General features: G+C 39.0%; 2 protein-coding genes across 12 annotated transcripts in view; both read left to right on the plus strand.

Annotated features, from left to right (window-relative positions):
- Positions 1 to 22,500, plus strand: part of LOC143437022 (disintegrin and metalloproteinase domain-containing protein 21-like) — an 80,623-nt gene that overhangs the window by 49,771 nt on the left and 8,352 nt on the right. For 6 of the 11 annotated variants that reach the window (XR_013106725.1, XR_013106727.1, XR_013106732.1 and 3 more), the window contains 2 exons: positions 1,092 to 1,347; positions 3,954 to 4,114. Coding sequence is in view for 1 of the 11 variants with exons in the window: in XM_076921805.1 (XP_076777920.1) it covers positions 1,092 to 1,189 (98 nt within the window). In the remaining 10 variants the exon portion in view is untranslated. Of the gene's footprint in view, positions 1 to 1,091; positions 3,604 to 3,802; positions 4,115 to 4,335; positions 5,338 to 17,456; positions 17,641 to 22,500 lie in introns of those variants that run through there. The other 5 variants (XR_013106726.1, XR_013106731.1, XR_013106728.1 and 2 more) reach the window with 5 other exon arrangements.
- LOC143437021 (disintegrin and metalloproteinase domain-containing protein 21-like) lies at positions 9,057 to 17,025 on the plus strand. The gene has a single exon (XM_076921799.1). It carries the CDS (start codon positions 13,240 to 13,242, stop codon positions 15,640 to 15,642), a length of 2,403 nt encoding a protein of 800 aa, XP_076777914.1. The 5' UTR covers positions 9,057 to 13,239; the 3' UTR covers positions 15,643 to 17,025.

Below are 22,500 nucleotides of genomic sequence, written 5' to 3' on the forward strand. Positions count from 1 at the left end.
TTTGTACATGAGATAGATACATCCTAAAATAAATTATTTTATAAGCTTTTAAAGTTTTATGAGACAATTAATTTTAGTTGTACAAAGTAAAATATTTGAATAGAGTTCAGAAAGTCTTAATACAAACAAAATATTTCAAATATTCAATAGTGAAAGAAAGGAAATTTTCCACGCAGGAGCAATTGAGTTCTTAGGTAGCATTCATGAAGACCATTAAGATTAAGATTGATTCTCATTCTCTCTCTCTCTCTCTCTCTCTCTCTCTCTCTCTCTCTCTCTCTCTCTCTCTCTCTCTCTGGGTTTTCAAGACAGGGTTTCTCTGTGTAAGCCCTGGCTGTCCTGGGACTCACTTTGTAGACCAGGCTGGCCTCAAACTTAGAAATCCACCTGCCTCTGCTTCCCAAGTGCTGGGATTAAAGGCGTGTGCCACCAGTTGTCACGGCCTGCAGGGTCTACACCTGCATAACCTAAGAGAGAAGTGGAGAGAATGAAAGGGACAGGAGATGCAAAGAATGGAACCAAGACACATTTTCTGATCAAAGTTCACCGAGCTGTATTTTCTCAGGCAATTCATACAGGCAGGGAAGGGGATGATGTGTTTGGGGGAATTCACAGAAGCTGGGCATTCTGCCATGGTGGATATCTCGCAACTTCAGATGTTTTTGTCTAACTGAGGGAACAGTGACCACTTTCTTTAGGGTGCAGCGTCCATTTGAAACTTGCTTTCTCAGGAGTCGATACCTGAGGAAAAACAAAACCTAAAACTATTCTTTCAAAATGGAGTAAGGTTGGCTCCTGGCAGTGGGTGGCTGACCACCATGTGTAAGTACAACTTCAGGAGGCTTTGGTGTTGGTAACTCCTTGGGCACCTGTATTTATATCAGCACATGCCCTCTCACACATACATAGTTATAATTAATATACAAATGGTAATAATGATAAAATCTTCTCTCACACATACATAGTTATAATTAATATACAAATGGTAATAAGGATAAAATCTTCTTTTTCATTTTTATTATTTTATTTTTTATTACATTTTTATTCACATTTCATCCCAATAACAGCCACCCTTCCTCCTCTCTCCCCAGGTCCACCATTACAAATCCTTCCCCTCCACTGCCTCCTAGCTTTCAATTCAGAGAAGGAGAAGTGCATCTTGGGTACCGCCACACCCTGCGACATCTGAACATGGCCTTTAATACCCTTGTCCTAGCTACCTGGAAGCCAGTCTCTTCCTAGTAGCCTTCATATGAAGATGTGGAACTCTCAGCTCTTCCTGCATCATGCCTGCCTGGATGCTGCCATGCTCTAGCCTTGATGTTAAAGGACTAAAGCTCTGAACATGTAAGCCAGCCCCAATTAAATGTTGCATTTGTAAGGGTTACCTTGGTCATGCTGACTACTAACAGTAGTAAAACCGTAATACAGAAGTTGTTACCAGGGACTGGGGTACTGCTGTGATAGGATTGACCATGCTTTTGTTTGGAAGAATGTAGATTTGGAGATATTGCATTAGGACAGTAGTAGAATGCTTTAAGTATGGCTTCATGGGTTGTCCTACTAGGAATATGGAAGACTTTGTTGCTGAGAGTGATTTGAACTGTGCAGACCTGGCCCAAGAGGTTTCAGTGAAGAAAAATTTCAGAATGTGGTATAGAGACTGTTTTTATGGTATTTTGATAGAGCATATGGCTGCCTTTTGCCATTGTCTAAAAAGTCTGCCTGGGGATAACTTGAGGAGTATTAGATTGATTTGAACAAGGAAGTCTCAAGACAACCTGGTATAAATTCTGCTGTGTTATTCTTAAAGTTCGCTCTTATGAAAAGCAGTTTAATGAAAAGGAGAAATCTGAGAAAGGAAAAATACAAACTATCATACAAGAAGTATTAAAGGGGCACCAGGAAGTAGAATGAAGCTGAATCGTATGTTTTAGGAGATAACAGATGAAGAGAGTGGCACTTGGGGGCAAGATTTCACCCAGCTAAGTTTAAGTCCGGGTGGTATACAGTTTTAATCCCAGCAGGCAGGGCCATGCAGATCTCTGAGTTTAAAGTTAATCTACAGAGCAAGTTCTAGGACAGCCAAGCTTAGGCATCGAGTGAGTTGGAAAACAGGAGGCTGGTAATAGACTAAGGGGGCCATGTTCCAGTTCCAGCAAGCAGCATAACTCATTGGCTTTAGCCATGTGACTCTTGCTTTAGAGTCCAGAATAGAAGGGACTATTGAGACAATTTATGCTGGTTAGCTGGAGCAATTAAATTAGCAGTGATTTATGAGAGACCAGCATCACTGAGGTGAAATCTTCTAGAAAGTGTTTTCTGAGAGCACAAAGAAGCTGTGTTACAGAGATAGACAAGGTTGTACCTCATGCTGCAAGAGTAAAGCTCCCTGGTAGTGAACCACCAACCAAAGAATACACATGCAGTGACCCATGGCTCCACCCATGTGGGGAGCCAACAGAAGGCAGCTATCATCAGTGTAGCCATCTTGAGCCATATACCCTGACAAGAGACTTGATTACAACAGCCTACAACAGCTGAACACACTCTGATAACATATTGTTTTAGATACCCAGGATCTTTCGCTTGGGTGTATGAGACTTAAATATGTGATTTAGAGCCAAGACTTGAGGGTGTGACTTATGGTGTGATTTAGAGATAAGACCTAAGGGTGTGACTTAGAGGCATGGCTTAGAAGTGAGACATATAAAAGGCAAGAGGCAGACAGAAGAAATTTATTAAGTATTAGGCACTTGGAGTAGGCACTTGAGACTTGAGACAGGACCTAGGAATTAGACACTTGTACGTGGATGAGACTCAAGACTAGAACTTGGAACTTGGAACTTGGAGGCACTAGGGACTAGGAACTAGGGACTAGGGACTCAAGACTTGGGGCTTGGACTAGGAAGAAAGACTGAAGAATAAACAGGATTGAATCACACTCTGTCTGGTCTCCATTCTTCACATCTGTCCTCACTCTCTCTCTTGCTGAACCCCTACCCTCAGACTGGAGCAGCTTGGGGCAGTGCAGGCTCTAACAATTTAGCCCCCAAGGCTTTTGGCAGTGCGGGTTCCAACATTGACAGAGTGGTCTGCAATATTTTGGCCCTCAAACATGTTGCAGAGTGGTCCGCAACACACCCACATATGTAGATGAGGATGGCATTGTTGGACATCAATGGGAGGGGAGGCCCTTGCTTCTGTGAAGGTTCAATGTTCCAGTGTAGGGGAATGCAAGGGTGGGGAGGCAAGAGTGGTTGGGTGAGCATCCTCATAGAACCAAGGGGAGGGAGGGTGAAGTAGAGTGCTTCTGGAGGAGAAACCGGGAAAAGGGATAACATCTAAAATATAAATAAATAAAATATTCAATAAAAAAGAAAGAAAATTCTCATCTACCGAAAAGTCCTAAGGAGTGTTCTCTATCTATAAGTTTCAGTGTTTTGGCTCCTAAATTGTCTCCTTTGATCCATTTGAATTGATTTTTTACCAGGTGAAAGTTATGAATCTTAATTCCATTCTTCTGTAGGTAGTTTCCCAGCAGAAATTGTAGCCATAACAGTGGCACAAAGCTTATGGACATGTCTACCCAATATCTGTTTTATTTAAGGTCCATTCCACAAGATGGGACCCATACTCAACACTTCTTGGGTAACCAACAACCAGACATTACATAGTCCAGGGACCCAAGGTAAAACCAAATAATGATCTGAAAATCAGCAAACAGACAAAACAAAATGAAACTAAACCAAACTGAACTTGTAATAAAATGACTTCTAATGGCACTCTGCTATACTCATAGATCAGTGCCTTGCTCAGCCATCATCACTGGAGCTTCCTTCCACAGCAGATGGGAACAAATACTGAGGCCTCCAGCCAGACATTATGCAGAATGTGAGAGACCTTGAAACATTCAGCCCTAAATGAGAGTCTTCATCCAATTCCTCCCCCAGGACTCAGAGAATGCCACAGAAGAGGAGGAAGAGAGGGTGTATGAGCCAGAAAGCCCGGGGGACACCAAGAAACAAGGCCTTCTAAATCAACCAGACAAAAGCCCATATGAACTCTCAGAGACTGAGGCAGCATGAATAGGGCCTGCACAGTTCTGCATCAGGTTCTTTTTCTATATATTATAACTTAGAGATTAGTGTTATAGGAGTTCTGAATGTGTGTGAATGAGTGAGCTGCTGATTCTTGTGCCTTCTCTTTGGCTCTTTGCCTTTGTTTGTCATGTCCAATTTTAATGTGTTAGTTTTTTGTTTCATCTTTATACATTTTATTTTTTTATATTTCATTATTATCACTAAGAAGCCTGTACTTTTTTCTTTTTTATAGGACGAAAATATTACTGAAAATTGGTTCAGAGAGCAGAAACCATTCATGAAATGGTGACATGACATTGATGTAGTCATGCATTAGGAAACATAAAAGTGTTTGGCTTTTTAATGAGCATTATTTGAAATAGCACAAAGCTGTTTATTGCTCTAGTTTGGTCAATAGAGTTGAATTAGAGACCCAGACTTTACTCTGGGAGTCAAATAACTGGAAAAGTAACTTTATGGGGTAAAAATACCATGGGATACTTAGTGATGTAAATGAAAAGCAGCTATATTTAGTGCTCTACATGTATTTCTGAAACACAAGGCATGAACTTTTCTAATGAGAGACAGAAAAGGAGTGGACCTGGCTGGGAGAAAACTTGAGGAGGAACTGAGAGCAGTAGAGAGAAAGGAAACCATAATCAAGATACATTTTGTGATAAAATAGTCTATTTTCAATAACATGGCTGGGATAAGATACTTCCCCCACAGTGTGTAGTTTTGCTTTCGTTTGGTTTTCTATAAGAAATTAGATATCTGTAGGTAGTGGACTTAAGCCTGGGTCTTCAATTCAACTCTATTGATCAACATTTCTTGTTTTGTGCCAATACCATGCTTTTTAAAATATCTTGCTAATAAGTCTGTGTAATAAAACTTGAGATCCAGCATGACAATACCTCCAGCTGTTCTCTTATCATTTAGGTTTGTGTGTGTGTGTGTGTGTGTGTGTGTGTGTGTGTGTCAGTGTGTGTCCGTGTTTGTGTGTATTTTCATACAAAACTGAAAATTGTCTTTCAATTTCTGTGATGAATTGTGTTGTGATTTTGATGAGTATGCATAAATCTTTGATTGCTTTTGGTTTCATGGCCGTTTTCACTATGTAATCCTAAGAATTCATGAGCATGTGAGACCTTTTTGTTTTTTGATATCTTCTTTGATGTCTTAAAGTTCTGATTACACAAGTCAGTATCTGGGCTAGAGATATCCCAAGATATTCTGTTTTTTGTTGGGTTTTTTTTTTTTTTGGTTTTTGAGGGTATTGTGAAAGCTGTTGTTTCTCTGATTTTTTTTCTCTCAAGCCTTTTGTAATTTGTGTACACGAGGGCCACTGATTTTTTGGTGTTAATTCTGTATCATGGTTCTTTGCTGAAAATTCTTTATCATGTGTAAACATTTCCTGATGGAGTATTTAGGATCTCTTGTGGGTACAATCCTATCACCTGCAAATAAAGATACTTCGTCTTGTTTGTCCTTTTCTTTCTATTTTTTCAGAATAATTTGAAGTGCAATGGCATTAATTCTTTGAAGGTCTGGTACAATTTTGCTCTGAACACATTGGTCCCGCCGGGCTTTCTTCGTAGGGATACATTAAATTCCTGTTTCTATTTAGCCAGCAGTTATGAGGTACTTCTGGATTTCCTCAGTGTCTGATGTAATATCCCATGTGTGTCTCTAATTTTATTAATGTGGATCTTGTCTCTGCAGTTTTTTTTTTATTAATTTGACTAAGGGCTTCTTTTTGTTTTATTTCTGTTTTTTGTTTTTTTGTTTTTATTTTTGTTTTGTTTTTTTGAGACAGTGTTTCTCTGTATAGCCCTGGCTGTCCTGGAAGTCATTCTGTAGACCATGTTGGGCTCAAACTCAGAAATCCGCTCATCTCTGCCTCCCAAGTGCTGGGATTAAAGGCCTGTGCCACCACTGCCCGGTGACTAAGGGCTTCTTAATCTTACTGATTTTTCTCAAAGAACCAACTCTTTTTTTAAAAAAAAATTATTTGTAGTGTTTTTTTATTTGATATTTTATTGATTTCAGTTCTAAGGTTGAGTTTTTCATTCTTAGGGGTATTAGTTCTCTTTGTTCTAAGGCTTTAAGGTGTGTTGTAAAGTTGCTAACATGAGACTCCCCCTCCCCTGTTTTTGTGTTTTTAGTTTTGGGTTTTCTTTTTTTTTTTTTTTTTTGTTTTGTTTGTTTGTTGTTTTTTCTGTAGGCAATTCTGGGTATGGACTTACCTTTTGGAATCGTCTTTATGTGTCCCACAGTTTGAGTATGCTATGTTTTCATTTTCATTCAATAATAAATGTTTTAAAATGCCTTCTTGATTTCTGTCATGTTCTTTTTTTTCAACAATTATTTTTTAAATTAAGTTTGCATCTAGATTACTTTCCATCCTCTTCTCTTCCCAATCTGAATCTTACAAGTCCCTCTCCCATTGCCCAGTCCCCTTCTCTGAATAGAAGGGGAGTCACCCTTGGGTATTACTACATCCTGGGATGATATCTGGTCCCAGTAGGATTAGGCACCTCCTCTTCCACTGAGGCCCAACCAGGCAGTAATGGTAAGTGTTAATGAAATCTAATGCCAGGAAACAGAGACTGAGACAGCCCATCTCCCTACTCCCCACAGTCCCACTTACCTTCTTAGGGAACCCACTTGAAGCTGCACATTTGCTAAAAATGTGTGGGGTGTCTAGATTCAGTTTCTGCATGCTCCCTGGTTGTGGCCCAGGCTCTGTGAGCTCCCAAGATCCCTAATTACTTGACTATGTCTTGTTGTGTTGTCCTTGTCCCCTCTTGCTTGCTTGCTTCTATCTCCCAGTCTTCCACAAGGCTCTCCAATCTCTGCCTGATGTTTGACTGTGACTCTCTGCATCTGCCTCCATGTACTGCTAGATGAAACCTCTCAGGAGACAGTTATGCTAGGTTCCTATCTGCAAGCATAGCAGAGTATCATGAATAGTGTCAGGGGTTGACTCTCTCAAATGGGATGGGTCAGTTTTCATGATTTTGTGTACTTTCTGTTGTTATGGATCTCCATCTTTAATCTGTTGAGATCATCTAGGATGTAAGGTGTTATTTCAATTTTCTTTAATCTGTTGACACTTACTTTGTGTATGAGTATGTGGTCAATTTTGGAAAAAATTCCAGGAGTTGTTGAGAAGCCGGTATAACATTTTGTGTTTGGATGTAATGGTCTGCAAATGGTTTTGTTTTTGTCTGTTGTTTTGTTTGTTTTTTAGATCCTTCTGATTTATGATGTAACTTAACTCTAGTATTTCTCCAGTTACCTTTTGTGTGGAAGAACTATCTGTTGAAAGTGGAGTATTAAAGCCACCCACTCACAGTTTATGGAGGTTACTATGTGATTTTAACTCTAGAAGTATTTCTTTTATGAACTAGTGTGCCCTTGTGTTTGCTGTATACATGTTTAGAATTGCAATATCCTCTTGGTAGATTTTTTTCTATGATGTGGTATCTTTCCCTATCTCTTCTGATTAGTTTTGTTTTGAGTTCTATCTTGTGACATATTATGATGGCTACTTGGCTTCCTTTTTGGGTACCGTTGCTTACAATATATTATCCCATCCATTTATTCTGAGGTTATATCCTGCTTTGATTAGGTTAGGTGTGTTTTTGGATGCAGCCGAAAAACTGGATCCTACCTTCTAATCCAGTCTTGTAATTTGTGTTTTTTTTTTTAAATTGAAGAATTGAGCTGATTAGTACTGAGAATTATCATTGTGCTGTGTTTATTGATTCTTGCTATTTTGTTGTGATGATATTGGTTTTTTCCTCCTTTTATTTACTGGTATGCTATTGTTTATTCCCTGGCTTCTTCTTCTTGTTGTTGTTGCTGTTTTTCTTGTTGAGTGTGTGGACCTCTTCAGACTGAAAATTTCCTTTTATTGCTTTCTGTAGAGCTTGCTTTGTAAATAAATAACGCTTAAATTTCGTCTTACCATGGAATATTTTCCTTTCTCAGTTATGATTGATATATTCTCTGGGAATGGTATCTGAGCTAGCCTCTGTGTTCTCTTAGAGTTTGTAGAACATCTGTCAAGGCCCTCTGGAGCCAGCATAGGTAGTGCTGAAAAGGGCCTGTTCTGAAAGCATCCTATGATGGGGGATGCTACAGATGGCAGCCAGTGACTAGACTGATGATTCAGCAGGATTTTTCTCAGAGGGAATAAAGCTTGATTCATTGGGTCCAGCACTCACTGTGATTGGGGAGAAACTCTCTGAACCCTTTAAATTATTAAAAGGGTTGGCAAGATGGAGAAGAGGATGGGGGGGTAATCATACATACACATACACACACACACACTCACTCACACTCACATACACAAACATGGACTGGATAAAACAAGACAATCTCCAACAACTTCATACATACGTATATGTACATATATACATTTATGCATACATATGTACACATTCACACATTGAATGGATAGAGTAAAGTTCCAATCACATTATATACATACATATACATGCATTTTATGGATGGATGGAACAAAGTTTCAAAAAGCAAGCTCCCGACATTCTACATTCCTACATACACATACATTTGGTGGATGGAGCATGCATCAACAAGCATGCTCCATCTACTTTTTCTCCTAGCCTTTTGATACCATCTAAGGCAAAGTTCTCTATGTATGAAAAAGATTGCCTCATAGCCACAATATTTTCTAAAAACAATCACCACAAGAATATATTTTTTCAAAACAGATTAAAATCAGTAAACAAAAGAAAATGGCAACAGGATTATTGCTTATGCATTCTTCTTTTGAAATCCATACTTAACTAAACAGTTCCCATGTATCTTTCTCTCCATAAGTCATTATAACCCCAAGGCAATAATTCTTTTGTCATTGATTAACAAAGTGGAAACAAGCCAGTCTATGAGTGGAACATCCCCCCCTCCCCCCAATGCTTCACTGATGACAATTTGTATTTACGAAGGAACAGATCATCATCTAACTTCACCTTATTTTTGAAGTCTTGCTCTGCTAAATTTGTGAATCATCTCTTCTCTAGTCTTATAATCATAATAGAATGATTTACTCTTTGTTCATAGCCCTGCCTTTTCATGGCTCATACAAGAAAAATGTGGCCACATCCCTAGATCACAAGGTCCAGGAACTCAGACACAACCTAGAATGAAAGTTTTCTTTGACCATAACCTTGACCCAAGTGTATTTTCCTATTCCAAGTACAATCTGTGTTTGCAACACATGAAAGCTCACTGTGTTTCTTTTTCAGCCTATCTAGTCCTCATTATTCTAAAATGGAAGGGGCACATTTCTGCTCTCAATTCCAACTTGATTATATCATTCTGGCAAACATTTTAAACCATCTCCTTAAACTTTCTATCAACTGCTATAACCACCTAAAACTATTTAATCAAATCAGGAATTTTATAAAATCATTGATTCATCTACAATATGTTATTTGATGAAAGTTGATCTTCATTTTGATCTGCAGGAAAATTGCCCAATAGAGTAGGCAATCACACAGGAAGTAGTTGCACCAGACTACAGACAGTGAGAGTCTTTCCATGACCAGTCTACCACACCAGATATATGAGGAATATAACAATGCAAAATGTAAGAAGGCATTATTAGCAAGCAATTCTGGAACGAAGCACCAAGCCCAATGGGTGATAATACCCCTGGGAGATTGGTTCTGGGTACTGTGAGAAGGAAGGCTGAGCAAGTCACATAGTGCAAGTCAGTAAGCAGTACTCCTCCATGGCCTCTGCCTAAGTTCCTGCCTCTAGGTTCCTGTTCTGCTTTGAGTTTCTGCCCCAATTTCCCTTCATCATAGAGTGTAACCTGAAAGTTGTAAGTGGAGGTAAACCAATTTCTCTCTAACTTGATTTCCTGTACGATATTTCATCACAGAAAAAAGGAATCCTAACTAAGATGGATACCAACCACGTACAGTAAATGACAAATGTCGGTCATAAGTTAAGTCAGTCACTTTCCATAGTCAATTAAAGTACATACTTGTAATACTGTGTAAAGATAGCATTTTAATGGGTGTGAAGGGGTCATCTCAGATGGTAATGATATCTGAATGATGAAAGAGGTGGAAAAAGCTGAACCAAGATACTGGTTTTTATTTATTAGAAACACTCATGTGAAGTGTACCTAGCATGCAATCAGATACAAAGACTTAGGAGGCAGCAGGGGAGTTTTACTTGGACACCATCATGTGATAATGTTTGACTCTCCTTTGCCAGCACTCCAGACATGTCCTTCCATGCCCCATCACTCCATATATCAGGTATCTGCTGATTGACTCCATAATCCCCTCCATCAATCTGCACTCTTCTACTGCTCCCTTCAAATGAAACCTTTGGTCTAGTTTTAGCCCCTAGTCACTACCGCCACTCTGGTATTCACCCATGCCATTTCGAATGTCAGACATTTGCCAATGTTAATGTAGAAGATCATTCACTTAAACAGATTAGCTGTCACTAAACTTTAGGCGTCATGACTTAGGGCTGGCATTTTATTTTAAGTATTTGAAATAAACTTAGAAACAATAATTCTATGAACGGACACAGTTAAGAATATGTTTATAGGTTTTTGAGGACTGGTTATCACTCACTTGAATTTGATAAGAAAGTGTATTTTACAACCTGATTTTTTCTCTTCATGACATCTATGTAGCCTTAACATTCCATCAAAGACTTCCAGTTGGTATACTTGTTTTGTATTGCAGTGAAAAACAATTTTATACAACATATTTCTACCATGATTTCCCATTCTCCGGTTCCTTTCAACACTTCCAGAAGCTATCTAGAAAATGCTATGAGAAGCAACTGAATTTCCTAGAGAAGGCCCACTGTTTTTCATGGTTGTGTTGGGTGCGCTCTGAGATGTACAGTTTTCAAAATCTTCATTGCTCCTCACGGCTGATAAGCTTTCCTGCCACTATTACAGAGCTTAATGCATTATTTTCTTTGTATTTTTCTATTCTTTTGTGCATACCTACTGGAGAATCAATATGAAGAATTAGTTTTATGTAGTAATGCTGTTTAGAAGAACTTTTGAGTTCATAATACCTGATCATAATTTTATAGAACTCCCTAAATTGACACACGTAATCTCAAGCCCTCCATAGAATAAGAGCTAAAAATAGAGTTTCGTTAGCCTTCATGGGTCGTGAGGTAATTGAACTAGGGGGAAAAGACTTGTAATAAATTTACAATCAAAGAAAACATTCCTTGTAGGTTAGGAATGAGGCCATTATCTGGTAAACAAAAGTCATAAACTGGGAATGGACAATTCATTGTAGGTACAAGAACAGAAAGTAAATGATGGGCTAGTTTATCTATATATAAACTATTAAAAATAACAAAACACAAGGCAGCTGATTTGTCACTTGACAAATCTGTTCTAACATGTGACATAAAAACTATTGCTTTATTTCATGTTCACTTGTGTATTGGGCATAACCATGGGAGTGGTTATTTTTAACTTACTACCCTGCCAACATTGTATGGCATTTACAACCAGGAACCATAAAAACTTGCTCTATCCATATGCCTCCAATTGGATGTTGAGACATGCTTTTTTTTCGTCTTCCAGTAAATATATTTAATAAATTTTAAAAAACTATTCTTTTAAAGTTTTAAACTTCTAATGAACTTGTGGAGCCAGAAAATGATAGTGGATTTTTATTTAAGTACAGTCTTACTGGACAGACATGTAAACAATTTTGCTGTAGCTCTTTAAACTTTTTGATCTATGACATGAAGTATTAGTTTAAACTTACTATGAATTTATAGAATGTAGAAATGCTTAGAAAACCATGTGATCTCTTTCTCTAGAAGGTATCAAACCTAAGAAAGACAATGAAGTGGCAGTGTAGACCTTTTCTGCTTCATTCAATGTGCACATGTCTCTGTGTGTGCCTGACTTTCTTTTCTATTCTCTCTGGGTCATGAAGAGTTAATAAACTCCAAGTTTCTCACCTGGCTAGTGAGTGGCCCTTGAGTCAAAGAGAAAAGAATCCAAGAAACTAAGTTTTCTTAATTTCCCTGCTGCTATCAGCAGGAGTTAATTTCTAGAAGCCAACCTCTTTTAGCCACAGAATGGCAAGAGACAATTAAACTGCCAGAAGTCATCATCTTCTGGCTACAGAACAGCAGGAGACAGTTAAATTGCCAGAAGTCAAAAGCTTTTGGCTCCTGCTGATGCCAGCCTTGCTGCCTTTCTCAGTACCTGAATGCTGAGCTGGACCTCAGCACAGATCCTCCATCCCTCCCCACCAACCTAGCTCTGTGCCCTTTCTCTCTTGAAAAAAAAAAAAAAAAAAACCAAATAGGCAAGCAAAGAATCTAGAATTTGAAAACACAAAGGAAAATCAACCAGGAAACATGTGTACACATGTAGAATATCCCACAAATTCAGAAAAATATATTAGCAACAGACCAGTAAGATATAAAGTGTCTGAAATTATTACTATATACAATAATTCTCTCCACGAGATCCTTGATAGAGGAGCATCTAATTTTTTTAAGGACATAATTAAATGGTCAAGCCTTTCCTTATATAATATATAATTTACATTAACTATATTTATTATATAACATATATGATATATTTTATGTGATATATGTTATAAAATATATATTACTTATTCTATAATATATTATGGTTCATGAGATATATAAAAACACACACAAATATTGTCTTAAATCTCAAAATGAAGATAAAAAATTGCTCAAAGTTATTTCTATAATCATAATTCTGCCAACATGATCCCAAATAGAGGAGTATCCAAGGTCTTACTAATATTTTTTTATGGACATAATTAAATGTTCAATTCTTTCCTCATGAAGGACATGATGTATATTTTACCATATATACTATGTATGTTATGTATATGATACGTTATACATTTTATGATAATTATGTTTTATTATATCGGTTATACATGTATATATCTGTAAATATACAATATAATTGTCCTAAAACCTCAAATTTCCTTTTGCCACTTAAATTTTCACAGTCAGGTATGAGCTGTTTTAACCCAAATACATACTTATTTCTCCAAGTGCCTCCCACTTTTTGCTGTTCCCTGGGGCTTCCACCATAGGCCCTCCAGATGACTGAGCACACAATGCTTAGATGAGCACAGCATTGTTATGTAACAGCCTGCCTCCCTTTACTTACAGAGGTTGTAAGCCTCTTGCCTCACTCTGCTCTCCTCATGACTTGATGTCTAAGTCCTGTGTGCCACCCAGTGGACCAGATTTGGTTTGGTCCATGGCTCCCTTCCTCAGACCATCTACCTGGACTTGGGCCCTGCTGGAAGGTGCTCTCTGGCTCTCTGTGCTCTGGGCACTGTTTTCTCCAGCCTGCTGTTCCCATGACCCACCCAAATGGCGCTTCTCTACCTCTGAAATTGTCATCCCCAGGAAGGTTCCCCAGAGAATGGGTAAAAGTGATATGTCAGAGCACATCGCCTACAGCATGCGCTTTAGGGGACAAAGACACGTGGTCCACATGAAACTCAAGAAGAATATGATTCCTCAAAATTTTCCTGTATATACCTCTAATGACCAAGGAGCCCAGCAGGAGGATTACCCATTTGTTCCTCGGGATTGTTACTTCTACAGCTACCTGGAAGGAGTCCCAGGGTCCCAAGCTACACTAGATACCTGCACTGGAGGTCTGAAAGGAATGATACAGGTGGATGACTCCACTTATGAAATGAAACCGTTGGCATCTTCTTCAAAATTTGAGCATGTAATTTCTCTGCTTGTGGTGGATGAAAGGTCACGTAAGTCTAAAAAGTGTAGAAATGATGAGATTATGGCAGAGGCAAATATCCCCCCTGAAGAGACTCAGCTTGCTGGAAGTCCCAGAGCAGCTCCCGTGTATCTGTGGCGTGTACATATAAAAAATATAGCAATACACTACACGATGACTCACAGCTTATTTCTAAAAATTGGAAGCAACCAAACTGCCTCACTTGACATAGCAATGATGATGACCAACATAGCAAACAGCATTTATAGAGTAAGTGGATTTCTTGTGTTTGCACGTGCCATATGTATTTGGAATAGGGAAGAAGCCTACAACCCTGGCTGGTTTAATAATGTTTGGAAATTTATAGAACATTTTGGCTATTGGAAATCTGGCTTTTATTGGGAAATGCATCATGCCACTACAGTTATTCTCGCAGGAGAGAAAATTGGAAATGAAGAGTATGCAGCCAATCAGAATGGTGCATGCAACCCCAACTGGGGTGTAGCATTTGTACATGTAGGAAAAAAACATTTCTTTCTGGGTTCATCTTTAATGGCTCACGCAGTGGGTCACATTATGAATTTAGAGCATGATAAACCTGGCTGTGTTTGTTTCAGAAGGACTAGTTGTATCATGAATGCATTTCCCACTCTTCAGGATATGCTAAGCAATTGTTCCCATGATAGGATACTTGTGTATATGAATGACTGGGACCCTTGCTTTAGTCAAGCACGTGTTACATATAACAACTTAAATTATGTAGTTCCTCGTTGTGGAAATAAGATAGTGGATGAAGGTGAAAAATGTGACTGTGGTTCTTTAAAAGACTGTTTGTCTGATAAGTGTTGTGGAACCAATTGTGAGTTAACCAAGGGCAGCACTTGTACTGCAGGAGGTTGCTGTGAAAATTGTCAGTTTGCTCCCACTGGAACAATATGCAGAGACAAATTTGGTATTTGTGATCTTCCAGAATACTGTAATGGAGTCTCAGAGCAATGCCCAGCAAATTTTTACATCATGGATGGAACTCCTTGTTCTCCACTAGCAGTTTGCATGTCAGGAAACTGTAGCGACCGTGATTTGCAGTGTCAAGCTCTTTTTGGATACCAAGTAAAGGATGCTTCACCAGCATGCTATAGAGAATTAAATGTCAAAGGAGACCGATTTGGAAACTGTGAGGTTAAAGAGGTACTTGGAGGAAGCCGACCTATTGCATGTCAAACGGAGGATATTTTATGTGGACAGATTCACTGTGATGGTGTCGTTCGTATTCCTGGTGGAGGTGAGCACACTACCTTTCGTCACATAAAGGTACATGATATTAAAGAAGAAAACTGCTTTGGGTATGATGCACACCATGGGACAGAACTTCCTGAAATGAGTTTTGTATTGGATGGTGCAACCTGTGGCCCAGGGAAATACTGCAAAGGCCGGAAATGTGTCTTTCATCAAACTTTGCAGTATAATTGCAACATAAGTTCATGTAACTTCAGAGGGGTGTGTAACAACAATGGCAACTGTCACTGTATCCAAGGTTGGCAACCACCACATTGTAGACAAAGAGGATCAGGTGGTAGTGTAAACAGTGGTCCTTCAATTGCTGCTGGGAAAACATTTAAAGCCAAAATACATATGAGTGTCAACAAGCTAATAATTCTTGTAGGTACTCGAGTATTTCTTGTCTTGGCTTCGATTACTTCTGGTGCAATTTCAAAAGCAGTATTACGTCCTCCACAAGCAGCAGTACGTCCACAAGTGCCCCCACGTCGCCCCCGTTAATAAATAAATGATTTCATCTGAAACTCATTGGATCCACACAATGGACAAATCCGTGTCAATTACCAGAAGAAGTTGTCAATGATGTCTCTTGAGTCATGTAACCATTCACAAATTTGAGAATTCTATCTTGAAATAAAATCACTGGGGACTTAGTATTGAGTCTCTACGTTCAAATTTGATATTTATAATTTTTTAAATCTATCTCTCTCTCGACCCCTCTCTGATTATTTCCCTGTGTGTAAGTGTGAGTGTAGTTTCTTGTGGAGGCCAGACTCTGATCCCCAAGAGCTGGAGTTACAGGTGGTTGTGGATCACACAGCATGGGTGCTGGGAACCAGACTCAGGGTCTCTGCAAGAGCAGCCAGCCCTCCTAACTTCTGTGTCAGCTCTCTAGCCTCTTAATGCCATATAACTAACCCCTTCTTAGGTTTGTTTTGATTTCGATTTTTCTCTCTCCCTGTTTTATGGTGCTAAGCAGCACAGACAAGAACCGAGGGTTTTACTCAAGCCAAGTGAATGTCCTGCCTTCTACTCTACTGTACCAAAACAATTGGTCACATTCTTTATACTTCTACATGTAAAATCCATCTTTCCTATTTTGTTCATGAAGATTTAATATGTATTTGTGATGTCCATTTTAAAGTTTTCTAGATGATTCTGTATCAACTTTTGGCTGCCTTAATATGTGCTACTGTTACCATTGTCATGGTCTGGTTTCAATTGTATTAGATCACTGTCTATTTTATTGTTAATGTAAAGTAAGTATCAAAAGACATTTCTAAAGCATATGGATGCAGGAGGAAAACAGTTGATTGCCTCTTTTTTTCTGTATTTGTTTTTCTCTTAACCTAGCTCTCTCCAAAATAATTGAGACTGGACTACTATATTTATTTAACAAGCTTTAAGGATACAAGAACTGAGCACTGTTGTGTAAACCAATCTGGATATTAATCTTTTTTGGAGACAAAGTCTCACTGTGCCTGGAGGTGAACAATTGGTTAGACATGGCAGCCAACAAATCTTGGGCATCTTCCTGTCTCCACCTCCCCAGCACTGGGATTGCAAGCATGCGCCCAGCATCTCAGGTCTCAGTGATTACAGGTCAAGTTCTTTTCCCACTGAGCCATTCATCCCCAGTCCAGTTCTGGACTTTTATTTCATATCTTGAAGGTATGATTCTATTGTCTTGACAGTACCATGGTCTAAAGAATACAACTATAGAACTCCCTGGTCTTCTGGCTTGCCTATCCCTTCTCACAGAGTTCTTTTCAAGTCTTCTTTCTGTGCTCTTCTAGAATGTCCTGTAATGTGATCTTGGGTGTGAAAGCCTTTAATTATTTAGCTTAGGGTTTGGAAACTTCCAATCTGAAGATTCATGTCTTTCGTCTATTTGAAAAAAGCCTTTCTCTTCCAAAATATTCCTTTTGTTGATTCTCCTCTGAAGTTCTGAGCTTCCAGGTGTAACATACAGAGCTTCCTCGGAGCTTCCAGGAACTCTGGTTATTTTGTACTTTTTATGTTTTTCTCCTTAAGCCCTTTGCTCAGTCCATTAACCTGTCTTTAGTTGTGTATAAACTGCCATTATTCCTTTGACTTTGTGTTTCAAAACAAATGAATTTTCACATATTGTATATATTCATACTTTTCAAACTATATTTGTTTATCTGTAAGAAAAAACCCCAAACTTGTTCAGTCATTTGATAGTATATTACTAGTATCCTTAAGATCCTGTTTTCTTTGAAGTTCTGAGGATTAAACCCCAGCTCTTTCACATGTCATGCAAGTACTCTGCTTCTTTTTTTATACCTGTAAAGAAACATTTTGGGGACTGAAGAAATAACCGGATGAGGTAGAGCATGTGACCCTGAGTTTGGATTCTCAACACCCTGATAGACATCTGGGCATGACTAGGTATGCCTGTGACACTCATCCTGTGGGAGGAAAGATACAGCATGATGCCTGGGGATTCTGGTCACCAGCCCAGCTCCAGGAGCACAGGTAAATCTTGTTCCTAAAGGACAAGAGGGAATGTTATAGCAGGACATCTGATGTCTCAGTCTGCCTTCCACAAGCAGGGTGGAATCTGTCAGTGTCCTCCCCTTCTGTGTGCTTTTACGCCTTGTCCCAGATATTTGAAGGATAGCAACACCAACTGGTCTTTGTAAACTGGGCCATTTTTACCTTTCCCCAAATGAAGTTCCATTCCATTAGATCCTCCATTCTCCCTGGCTTCCTGCAAAAGGCCTCTAGAGACATGTGCAGCCTGTAGACCAGTGGTACATGTGATCAGTGGGAGCCACGCATGCAGCTCAACACAAACATGTAAACTTACTTAAAGCATTATGAAGTGAGGATTTTTTTATTCTTTTATTATTATTTTTTATAGATTAAACAATGTGTTTATGCTGGATGATTGTGACACTAGCCTTTAATCCCACTGCTCTGGAGACAGAGGCATATGGATCTCTTGAGTTTGAAGCCAGCCTTGCTACAAAGTGATCTACTGGACAGACAAGGTTACACAGAGAAACCCTGTCTAGAAAAGAACTAGACCAATAACAGCCACCACCTCAATAGCACACGTGGTTCTCGAGCCTGGACTTTGTAGGTGACAGGTCCTGCAGGCAGATCAGGTTGACATGCCTGGTAGCACATGTATGCAGGCAGGCCTTAGTGCACTTTGCTAAGCTACCACATGGTGGCAGTAGGAAGCAACAGAAGGGAAATGAACAGGCTGCCTTTCAAACCATAGCCCAGGTTTGGACACAACTTCAGCAATGTATCCATGAGATTTAGAACTCAAGTGTTGATGATGGTCAGGCTGTCACTCACCACTGAGCAACACTGAACCTTCAGGTCAGCACATAATGTTTTAGCCATTGGGAAAATTTCCTGTCAGTCTAGACTATGCTATACCACCCTAGTCTATATCTAATCTTATACTATATCTAATCAAATTACTGCATTTAGAGAGTTGAGAGATTTCCAGGTTCATTTTTGTATTACAAATAATTGTCTGATTTTACTTAGAGTTTATCTTTATGAAAACTGATTATTTCTTTTGAAAAACTTACAATAATTAGAAATTCTAGCTAATCCTATAAAAAGTATGCATTATTTTCTAATGTGTAGTTTATTCATTATCTTATCATTACAGTTATTTTATATTTGTATTTTATCATTTATTTATATGTTTATTAATATTTAGATTTTATTATTACATAATATTCTGTTGTATTATAATTTATGTTATGTCCATTCTGCTCATTTCTTTTTTAATTACTTAGGCTCTAATGGGCTGACTCTTTTTTTCACACGTGTATCCTCTTTCTAATTTTGATTTTCCACTGACACCCTTGATTTAGAATGTTTTCTGAATTGCTATTCCCTAGTTTGGATCCTGTTACCCCTAGGATGAGAAAGCATTGACAAAGGAACCCATATAATTCTGTTTTTGAAAAGCACCTTTATTTCTTTTAGTGTATCCTTTTCTTCTGCCTCCTGATGACCCCCTTTGGCCCTTTCCATTACCCACTTTACACAGGGTCCTTGTGAAGAGCCTGTGGAAGTATCAGGGTCAGAGAGATCGGGAATCCTTGACACAGGAAGCTGAATCCAGTAATCCACTACCACCCAACAAGACAACCCTCACTAGCTTCTGGAAAATGAATAAGGAACTCTGATACTTGGGTGGAGAATTAACTGCCCTTCCTTGAAATGGACTCCTTTGTTTGTGATCAAGCCTCTGTATTGCATCTAGTGTGTTTGATAGTTGGAGTGGATTATGGTTTTACATTTCTTCATTTATCTAACTGTTATTTTAGGAATGACCCTGAGTGTAATGGTTAATGATAACAACCACATTTCCCTTCACTAAATCTCACAAAATCATGTTAATAAAAATGAATTAAATGTGCCGTGGTGATAAATATCTATTAGCCAGCAGAGAGGAATTAGAGGCTGGAGAGTCCCTAGAAGCTTGAAGCCAGCTTCTGCTCCATAGTGAATTCAAAGACAGATTGGACTACAGACTGAGACCCTGGCTCAGAAATAAATGAATAAACATAAGGAATCTATTTTCAAAAGAGAAAAAAGTGTAGTTTTTCCTTGACTGCTCCATATACAAGAAGTGATATTCATCATATCCATGGATGGAATTGTCAGACAGTAAAAAGTGCAGTGTGACATGGAAGAGTATGGTAGTAAAACAGTATTAAATTACCATTTATAAGGATGTGATTGTCTTCAAACTAAATATAGTTTACATTGCCCTATCATGGAAAGAACTATCAACATTACATCCTTTGTTGTGCTGAACCTCAGTTACATAAAATTGGGTTAAATTCTTCAGTTAAAATATATAGAGTAAACTTATTTTTAAAAGAAGAAAACCCAATTTTTTTTTTTTAAAAAAAAAGAGTATCCATGCAAATGGTGATCAGGGGACCAGTGGTGGCCATCCTGAGATGAAAAAATACTTTAACTAGGGCTGGGGAGATTGCTCAGTGACTAGGGACACTGGCTTCTCTTCCAGAGGACCTGGATTTGATTCTGAGCAATAGTATTATGACTCACAGCTGTCTGGAGCTTCAGTTGCTAGGTATTGATGCTCTCTCTTTGGCCTCTGCGGGCACCAGACGTGAACACAGTTTATAGACATAACATACATGCAGGCAAAAATCTGTGCACATAAAATGTGTTTAAGGAAATACTTTAACAACAGTTAAGTAAACAAAGGTCATGATAAATAAATAGTTAATATTGAATATTCACCTTGATAGGCCATAAAATGAATTACTCATAATATGCATAAAAGTTTGAAAGGCAAAACTAATTTTCATGAATGAAAATGAAATGCCAGGACTTAGAGGCTGATAGGACAAGGCAGTTTTCCTCATCTTGTCTCAGCTGGAACCATCTGTGGTTCAATCTGAAATTACCTCCTTTTCTACCCCCTGATGTAGGAGAGTACCCAGCCCTGTTCTAGAGACTTGGGATCAAGATACCTGAGCTAATTGCATGGTTTTAGTGTCTGTAAAACTGCTTGCTTCTGAAGACCCCCAAATTTGGGAGACCCCCCACTCAAGTCTCGGGAAGTCGTGACCACCCATAAACTCTCGCAAGACACTGTACCTGGATGCAATAAAGAGGCTTTATTAGGGAAGTTGGCCAGCCAAGGTCAAACCACAAGCTCTCTCAAGAGCAGAGTTTGACCACGAGTGGCAGGCTAAGGGGTCTTTTAAAGAGGAAAACCACAAACCAGGGGAGTGAGGAGGGGGTAAGATGTTGCCAAGGATACATAACATAAGAATAGTGAAACATTCCAGAGGAACCCACCCTGAATCGTTTATAGTCATGAAAATTACTCAGTACACTCATTCTTCTCAAAAATGTGGTTTTACCATGTCACTGCCCTACCCTGTCATTTACCAGCTATTTATTAACTAATTCTCACTTGCTCCAGCCACAGCCCAGTCACTTTGTGTCGCCACCTAAACGACTCTTATTCTTTACAGCCAGTTCCCCAAACTGGCCTGGCTTGTTTCAGAGAAAAATTTCCATGTCCCTAAAAGAACTTAAAAAGCATCTATATATTTATATTCTCTAAAAATGATTTTTATAATTTTTCATTCTTCACTCACTTTACTTCCCTCTGCATCTACCAACAGGATGTGGACTGTTGTTGTTGACAATGCTTGGGACCATCCATAGTTGGCAAGCACTTTACTATGCATACAGTGTTCTGCCTACACAGCAGAAGAAGGCACCAGATCTCATTTTAGATGGTTATGAGCCACCATGTGGTTGCTGGAAATAACCTCTGAGCCATCTCATGACTCCCAAAATGTAGTGTTTCTGTCTTCTTTGTCTTTTAAAATCTCTCATTCAAATGCATTCCAGGTTGCCCTGTGAGAAGTGTTTCTCTCCAGGCAATTGCTGCCTGAATAATGCAGTCTGAGACCAGCAAGTTCCTGTCTCCCCAAAGAAAGAAAGGAGGAGTGGGAAAAAAAGGGGCCCAGAGACAGAACAGATAGAGGAAATGAATAAATGAATTTAAAACTGAAAGACCCACCTAAGGTAAAAAATATCTTTTCAAGGAGGTGAGATGGCAAGACCTTTAGAAATGCTAACCAAAGACAGAAAAATAATGCAAGAAAAAACAATTATAGCTACAGAGAAAAAACAAAACAAACAAAATAACAACAACAACAAAAAAAACCACACAAAACAAAAACAAAGACCAACAACCACAAAACAAAAACTGCAATGAGTAGGAGAAATAAATTCTAGTGGTCTAAATAGGGAGATTTTGTATTTTGGAACTAACACAAGAGGCAACATGAAGGCTCTCAAGGGCACTCTGGATTGGGAATCCCAAGTCCATGATAGCAGGTTCAGTGTCTTCCAATACCCAACCCCCAACAGGTTCTTCCTCCTATGCCCATCATCATGCTGCCTGTAGCAAACAGGAAGGTAGTCTCAGTATAGCCTGCCAGTAGAATTAGGAGCTCTGACTACTAATGGCCAGCAATGAACATGCCAATTCTGCTCTGAGAAAACAGAGACAGGTCAGGGGCACTTTCTTACTGGCCCCATCACAAGATCAGTGAAGCCCTTTGTCATTCAGAACTCAGGCTGCCCTCTGCCATCTAAAGGTATAGGTTGGGTGGGTGGTGGCCTGATGATGGTGGGGATCAGAAAAAGGCTCTTCACCTTAACAAGCTTCCTGATCCCCAAACTCTGTTCTTCCTATGCACCAGAAGATGTTCCTCTCCTCACTGAGAACCCCGACTGCCCAGGCTGTAGAAATCCCCACTACTTTTTCTTTAGAAGTAGCTAAGAAAACAGGAGCCTCTC

Source organism: Arvicanthis niloticus, chromosome 23 (assembly GCF_011762505.2).
Source record: "Arvicanthis niloticus isolate mArvNil1 chromosome 23, mArvNil1.pat.X, whole genome shotgun sequence".
Taxonomy (NCBI): Eukaryota; Metazoa; Chordata; class Mammalia; order Rodentia; family Muridae; genus Arvicanthis; species Arvicanthis niloticus.